Source organism: Aptenodytes patagonicus, chromosome 1, assembly GCF_965638725.1.
Source record: "Aptenodytes patagonicus chromosome 1, bAptPat1.pri.cur, whole genome shotgun sequence".
NCBI lineage: Eukaryota > Metazoa > Chordata > Aves > Sphenisciformes > Spheniscidae > Aptenodytes > Aptenodytes patagonicus.
In genome coordinates, this window is record NC_134949.1 from 56,857,123 (window position 1) to 56,865,347 (window position 8,225).

Consider the following 8,225-nt stretch of genomic DNA (forward strand, 5'->3'; position numbering starts at 1 on the left):
CACCCAGTTTTGCTGTGTAGGCAGGCAAATAGCTGAAGTATTGGCTCTCGGAGAGACGCAAACTTTGATCTCTGCTGCCCTGTCGGGATTGAAGCTTACGAAAACGGTAAGTGACATGACAGTAATTGCAACTGTGGGTTGTTTCAAGTGAAACAATAGCTGCGGCACGGAAACCGCTGCCCGGCGGGCGGCGGCGCGGGGGGACACCGAGGGGGGAGAAGGAGAGGTACAGAGCAGCCCGGCGCAGGGCGCACGGTCGCTGAGGGCCTTTCTACGTTTATATTGACCGAACCCACCCCCCTACACGGGGGCCACGAGGAACCACCGCAGCCCAGGCCCGCCGGGCCCGGCCCCGCTCCGGTAACGCAGGTAACGGGCCGGGGCCCCGCCCCGCACTGAGGAGGGACAAAATGGCCGCCGGGGGGCGGGGCGGGGCGCTTCGCTCAGCCCGGCGCGGCGCGACAGGGCTCCGCTTCCACGTCCCGTGATCGCTCCGCCCCGCGTCAATCAGGGCGCGGGCCCGCCCGTCGAGGGCGATTGGCTGAGACGCCGGAAGTGCCGTGAGGCTGGTGGAGCGCGCGGCGGGGCTCCGCGTGTGGCAGGTGGGTGAGGCAGCGGCTGCGGCCCCGCCGGGCCGGGCGGGCTCACCCGCTCCCGGCCTGCCCGCCGGCAGCCCCGCTCCTCCGAGCTCCCGGCTGCCGATGCGTTGCCCCCGCTCCCTACAACGGCGGCTGCCTGGCCGCCCACCCCCAACAGCGGTTGCGTGGCTGCCTTCAGTCCCCCCTCCCCCCCCAACGGCCGTTGTGCGGCCGCCTTCAACCCCCCCCCGACCCACGCACACACGGCCCCCCCCCCCCTTTTTGGGATAGCCAGGGTGCTGCCCCGCTAAGCTCCGTGCAAGACGTTGGGGTGGTTTCCCAGGGCCGCCCCGCATCAGTTGTTGGGAGTCTTAGTTGCCCCTGCAGTGCTCCGGTTCCTGAGGCTGTTGGTGTCTTCTCTCTCTCCTCAGAGGCGCTCCCCACCATCATGTTTGTCCTGGTAGAGATGACTGACACAGTAAGAATTCCTCCCTGGCAGTTTGAAAGGAAACTGAATGAATCCATTGCGGAAGAGCTAAACAAAAAATTGGCCAATAAGGTAAAGCGTGGGTCATGTATAAGTTGATGCAGGGGTCATAACATCCCTGAGCGTCTCTTCCTTTTATTTGTTCCTAAGGAGATGTGTGGGTGAGGTATCAGAATAGTTTAGATGTGAAGGCCATCCCCAGAGACTGAAATACCAGAGATTGTAAATAAAGAGATAGCCATGTATCATCTCAAAGGGGACTTTTTTCTGATGGCTAATGCTGTAATGGGAAGATACTGAGACGCCAGATGGGGCAGAGAAGCATGGAAGAGAAGTGAGAGTAACTGCTGGTTTGTGTGTAGAGTAGCAATCCGACACGCAGTCTGAAAAACAGATGCAAACTAATCCATCTAGTGGGGGAATTTTAAAAAAGAACACGTAAACAAATGTAGAACAGTAATACTGGAAGAGAAATGAAGGTGTTAATAGCTGACTTGGTCTGTGCTTAGTACTTGAAATACAGTGTGGCAGTAAGAAGTTGGTCTTTGGTGCAGGATGTAAAAAAAGTGTTATATCATAGGCCAGGAGGTCACAGTTCCCTGTGCAGGCCCTGGGACTGTGATTAGCGTACGGCTTTCAGCACGAGGCAGGTGCAAAACTCAAAATGCAGCTTGTGAACGGAGCTCAAAAGAGCAACCTGAAGTGATCGAGGGTTGCGAACAGCAGATTATACAGACAGGTTATGAAAAGCAAAACTTTTCCCTCACCCACTGATGACTAGTAGGTGCCCCAAATTTTGTAGGCTGTGAAACTGTCTCAGAAGTAGCAGAGAAACCAAGAGTTCTCCTCGTCTCTCCCCAGAGCTAATATAACTTAAGACAAAGGCAAGCCTAGAGGCTTCTGAGAGTGTAACTCTAGTGAAAAGTGTGTTTAGCCTTTGGACAAGCTGTGGGGCTGGTGAATGATGTCTGTGGGCAACTGTTTACTATCTTGGCAGGTCAAGTTCTCTCACTGCTGACAATTACCCCAAGGGTTTCTGTTTGTAGCGGTGCTCTTTGCAGCGCCAATGAAAACACATCCTCCCATAACGCTTGAGTAAGTTGGGGTTCCCCTGCAATGCAGTGTGCTTAGGGCTGGGGCTGTTGAAGGAGTGTACCAAAACAGCCTCCCTCCCATCTTGCCACCCTTCTGTTGTCTTCTTTTGAAAAGGTGTACACAGTGTATAAATTTGATGGTTTGCTTGATTTAACCCAGTGGGTTGCTTGATTTATTGCTTTTTAATTATTTTTTTCTTTGAGCAGGTTGTCTACAATGTCGGCCTCTGCATCTGTCTGTATGACATTACAAAGCTGGAAGATTCATACATATTCCCTGGAGATGGTGCATCACACACCAAAGGTATATTCTTGTCCTCAGTTATATAGTTTTGCAGAATGTTAGTGGTCTGGAAATGTGAACTAAGTTCAATTGTTAGGGAAAGTAAGTTTAAAGGAACTTACTGAAGTTCATAGCCGTAACTGTGTTCCTGTTAGGACGGCAAGAGGAACATGGCAAAAGTCTCTTCTTTGCATTTTTTTGTGTACAAATACAGCTTTAAATAGCCAGTCTTGTTTGCCTTCTCCAGCAGTCCATCACTGTTCTACAATTAGAGCCGTAAGTGTGGGCTAAGGAAGGGGTTAATTTAATTTAAAATTGATTGCATCTGCACATAGAAAATAAGTTGTATTAATTGTTCTGCGTTTCTCTAGTATTTTTTCTTTTTGAAGCTTATTTTCCCTAGCTAGAATGTTGAAACGTGTTTCTAAATATAACATTTGCACAGCATTTGATGCTGTTTTCCTAGCTGGAAGTTTTGCTACATTTTTCTTTGAGACTTAGACAGATCTGGTCCAGCATACATTTCTAGTGACTTGTTTTTTAATAAGAAATGACTAATTTCTTTACTTTGACTTTTGGCAACTCTGAGTAAAAATTGGAAGTAAATGCATAAAAGCAAATTTCATTTTTTTTTTTTTAAGTTAAAATAAGTTTCTTTAAACTGGAAAGAGTTGCATTTTTCTAGCTTCAATTTTCAGGGTGGAAGTGTAGCTTGAGCAAATGAAATGTTTCCTGTTAGAAGGGAACTGGACTGACTGTATGTGGCTCCCCTTGTCTAAATTTTAACTCCAAGAGAACTCCCTGCAAATAAAAGCTTCTCTAATACTGAAGGAGGATGGCAGGCTCTCCTGCTTGCTTTAATCTCCATTCAGCTTCTTAACTTTGAATTACTCCTTGAACTGAAACAAGAGAATATATTCTCTCTGAGCTTGGAAAAAAGTCTCCTGCTTTCAGAATCTGGGGTAGCACTTTAATAAATCCTGCTGTGTCTGGTAATAACTCTTTCTCTAATGTACTGCCTGATTTTATGTGAAAGAGGAGCACAGAGTGTGGACAGCTAAAATTATGTTAAATTGCTCATAAGCATTGTTTGGCTAAGATTGTCTTAGTATAGCATTCTTATAATTTATAAATTATGTTAGAAACATCGTTTTATTTAACCTGAGTGAAAAATGCAGTTATATTAGAGAATCTTATTTACTCTGATAATATTTGATAGCAAATATTTCATTTAAAGGAAATACAGCATTGCTGACAAAGATAGAAGGAGCAGAAGTATTACGAGAAAGTATAATTTCAACTGCTATTCTTGGCCTTGGAGCGTTGTGCAGGAATGCTCACATCGTAACTGAAGCAGAGGTTCTGCTCCATGTTCTTCATTTATAGTTTCATTCTGTGAACTTAAACTCTCGCAAGCTTGAAGAGCAGAGAACAGGAGGCTGCTGATCAACCACTGTCGTAATTCATACAAAACAGTTAGGAATCAGAACTCTTACTCCCATTTTTCTATCTAATCAGTTCCTGCAAGGAAATTGTAAAAGAAACTGGGTAAGCATTTTAGAGGCATATAGGATGTGGGATTTTATTTTAATGGCTGCCGCCCTGTAGAAAGAGTATAGTTGGCTAACATGTACATAACATTAATGATCTGTTTTCTTTTAAGTGCATTTCCGCTACGTGGTCTTCCATCCCTTCCTGGATGAGATTCTGATTGGACAGATTAAAAGCTGCAGTCAGGATGGCGTTCATGGTAAACCGCAACTTCTAACGTTAGGGACACGTGAGCTGCAGAGCTCTTGGGTCTTTTGAGATACTGTGATTTCAGGTTGTATAGTGCTGTCTGTAGGCTGGTTAAAGACTATTACCGGCCTCTAGCGCTGCTCTGACCTGAGGGTGGTTGGTAGTTTGAGCCTGGCAGCTTCCCCTGCCCTTGGTGGTTTTGTCTGCACTCCCCTTTCCTGCTGTCATTCACGTGCATGCCCAAGAAGAACAGGCAAGCCCATCTGGAGTGTAGACTGGATTCATTTTCTTGCTTCAGTTAACAGAACTGTTTTGTTTGGTTTTTTTTTAAAGTGGTAGTATCGGCTCGTGTTGGTCTGATATGTCTTCCCTATGGTTCTGTGCAAATTCATGATCATTTCCTGTACCTGAAAATACGGCGGGGAAATGTCTTTGTGAGCACAAAGTGCTGTCAGACGCATGGAATACGTAATTGATGAGTTGCTTTCCTTTCTTGTACGAGTCTTCCATGCAAGTTGAGCTCCCCTGCTCAGTTGTTAAGTTAGGACAATAAGGTTATTTTGGCTGCAAATTCAACATCATGCAATCTCAGGGGGGAGGTGAGGGCTGTTCTAACTTTATATTGGTCTTTATTTAACATGTTACTTCTGTGATTTCTAAGCTCTTTTCTGTCGCAGACCTCTATAGCATCTGACTCATTTCTTGGAACGCTTTCATTTCCAATCCTGCTCCAAACAGCCTTTTCCTTTCCCAGCGGGCGTAAAGACTGTGCCCTCTGTTGCTGTATGTACTTTCAGCTGGGTGGTTGCTTTGCTGCTAACTGAAATTGAGCGTTGTGGCTCAAAGAATAATTCCTGCATGATGTCAGATGTCCTTCCTGAAAAGGGAAGGAAAATGAGTCTAGAAATGCATTTTAGGAATCGCTGTGGTACATCATTTGCGAAGAATCATTTCAGTCTTAATCGAGTTATTTTCTCCACAGTTTCTATTGGATTCTTTGATGATATTGTCATCCCACCAGAATCCCTGCAGCAGCCAGCTAAGTTGTATCCTTTGGTCACCTTTGATAACTTTACTACTTCATTTCAAAAGATTGTGCAGTGCTGGCCCAACAGGCATTCACTACTGCAACAATGAAGGTGCTCTCAGTGGCAGAAGCTAAGCCGTTGTGTCGGGCAAGTCCCGCAGACTGTTATCACAGCTAGACAGGCCTCACGCTTATTAGGTTTTGCAGGATCATTGTCCCCACTGATAGAAAAGAATGGCAATGTCCCCCGAACAACCGCATTGTAATCCCTGCCTCTAGTCTTGGCTGCTGCCGAAGACAGAATGCTGGTTTTGCCACATCATGTAATGTCTAGATACATGGTGTGTCTAATATACTTACTTGTGGTGGGCGAGGTCGTCTTGGGTTTGAGGGGTTTTGTTTGGTTCGGGTGTTTTGGTGTTTTTTGGGGGGGCTGGGGGTAACCTCAACTCTGCCCAGCAGCATATGCTTTGAAGTAGGAAAATCAGAAACGAGACGGGGGTCCTGGACTGCGCAGATGATGACCTAGGACAGTGTATTGTGGTTTGAGGAAATAATTGTGAAAAGGCTTTGAATTGAGTCTATTCCCAAAACTGTCAGGAAGTGATCTGTCAGGTGGAATGCTGGTTGTTTCCATCCTTAACCCTTGGCGCGGCCAGCGATGAAGCGGAGCAGGTGTGGGTGTGGGAATATGAGACGGAAGAAGGGGCCCATGACCTTTACATGGACATTGGGGAGGAGATCCGCTTCCGAGTCGTGGATGAAACGTTTGTCGATACATCACCGACAGGTCCGAGCTCTGCAGAGGCTTCCACTTCAAATGCCACAGAAGAAGTCCAGAAGAAGGAGGCACCCTACACTCTTGTGGTAACTATGTGCATAATTCACACAGCGTTGTGACCGTTGTGGTTTATTCTATGTCTAAAGTAGCATCCCTTTCCCAAGGAACTGATTGCTTTAAGCTGACTGTGAGGCAAAGAGAGTCACAAAATGAAAGGAGTGGAAAAGGGGAGAAACGAGATTGTTCTTGTGCTCGCTCTGTGTTTGCTGTGTGTTTTCATTGGAACGCTTTGTGGTTGTTGGTGGAGCTCCCCCTGGGAGGCTGATTTAAAGCAGGCTGTGGATGCAGGATCTGCAGGTAGGAGTGAGCATACAAGGAGCACAGAGCTGGGAGAACCACACCAAGGTTTACACAGCAGCTAAACGGTCTTTCCCGTGCAGCGTTTTGGCGTAAGACCCACCTGAGTACCATGCAAGAGAAAGATGGATCTAAACCAGTGAAAGCTGTGTTTCTCACAGCTGGAGTGTGTTGGGACAGTCAGGAGGTGGAATGCGCAAGTGCTTGATTTTCAAGTGTTGAACGTTTGTTGTAGCATTGACAAGGTTTAAAGGAGTCTGGGCAAGTGCCGGGCAGGCTCTGATGGGAAAAAAAGTGAGTACCTCCTCCATAACTCAGGGGGGAGAGATTTTATATTTTTATGCATTTACTCTTGTATTCGCTATGCCGTTTACAATTGCACCCTCTCTTCTTCTCTCTGTGAACAGGGATCAATCAGTGAGCCAGGCCTGGGCCTCCTGTCGTGGTGGACAAACAGTTAGCTGCAATCAGAGCCTGCTCCGCAGAAAGTCTTTCCGGTGGATGTTTGGGGGATTATGGGGTCCTGCTGGTGCTCATTGCTCCTCTGAAGCTGAATGAGAAATTAGACCTGCCATTCTCTGTTTCCCCTTCAGCTTCCAATCTGCCAGATCGAGACAGTCGCTTTCAAGAAATGTCTTCACTGATCTGTAGAAGTGAATTTGCAGGCACAAAAAGCCTTGAGCACAGCAGCAACAAACTCAGCTGGAGCTTTGGTCTCCTGCCATGGAGGGAAAACTGGGGAGGTCTTTACTCGCCTGAATTAAGAAGGGAGTTGACTTCAGTGAGTGAAAGCAGGAGAGAATGCCTGTCAAGAAGTATTGCTTCCTTGGGCTGAGAGCTTGATCTCAGAGGGGTAGAAACCTGCCCTTCTTTTGGCAGGGAATGCAGAAGAAACAGCAAAAGACTAGAGTTAATAGAGGTGTGGTACTCTGGAGACCTGGAAAATGCTGCTGCTGGGAGGGCGGGGCGGGTGGTGGTAATGATGTTCTGCTAAGAATGGGCACTTAACCCGTGGATGAAGTCAGCCAAAGAGAACTGGAATGACAGCAGTTTACCCAGAAGTAGTTTAGGCTCTGTGAAGATGACCACTGTGGAAGGCTACAGGCTGCTTACTGTGCTGAATGGAAATACTTTATTGGGTGGGCCGTATTTATGTAGAATGAGCTAAACTTTGCGGGAGTTTGGCTGAAAATACATAATTATGAACTGAAACGGATCAAGGCTGCTTTGAGCAAGTTAAATACTTGTTTGTGGGGGTGTGTTAATACCAGAAATGGAATAAATAGTAAAAACCACACAGCCTGCCTTCCTGTACTGTTTGTGGGGAAACTATTAGCTTCCTGCCTAGCAGGAAGAAAAAAGTTGCCTCCTGCAGTTTAGCTACTTGGATTTCAAGGCAGACAGCGTTGAGACCAACGCTTTGCTCTGCTCTAACAGCCAATAACAAACAATTGCCACCACCCTCCCTGACAGCAGTGAAAGGAAAGGGGGGAACAAAACAGTGAGTAAAATCTATGCAGGGCCCATTGCCAAGAGAGTGATGTTGCGCATAATTACAAAGCCAGCCACGTTTGGCAGGAAGGGGCTATAATTCCCTGGGATAGTGGGTCTGCTTAACCTCCAACTGTGAAAACAAAGCCTGAGTCACCAGGGCCCTCCCTGCAGCGTCGTTAGAACCCCTTAATTCTGAACTGTTATTCCTGGTGCATTGCCCTAATTAAAAGGGAGCCTAGAATTCTTTAGGTTCACATAGTAACGGAGGTCCATCTGCTCAGACAATAAGCTTACTGAATGCCATCTACAGAGCAGTAGTGCTCAGACATGCAGTCATCTAGACATGGTAGAAACGAACTGTTTGCAGAACACCCCCAGCTGTTT

The 8,225-nt window shown here is 46.8% G+C and overlaps 1 protein-coding gene across 1 annotated transcript; it reads left to right on the forward strand.

Annotated features, from left to right (window-relative positions):
* Positions 1 to 553: 553 nt before the first annotated feature.
* Positions 554 to 7,644, forward strand: POLR3H (RNA polymerase III subunit H). The gene is made up of 7 exons (XM_076328701.1): positions 554 to 602; positions 1,010 to 1,137; positions 2,367 to 2,463; positions 4,106 to 4,192; positions 5,165 to 5,228; positions 5,869 to 6,076; positions 6,755 to 7,644. Exons 2-7 carry the CDS (start codon positions 1,027 to 1,029, stop codon positions 6,806 to 6,808), a joined length of 621 nt encoding a protein of 206 aa, XP_076184816.1. The 5' UTR covers positions 554 to 602; positions 1,010 to 1,026; the 3' UTR covers positions 6,809 to 7,644.
* Positions 7,645 to 8,225: the final 581 nt, after the last annotated feature.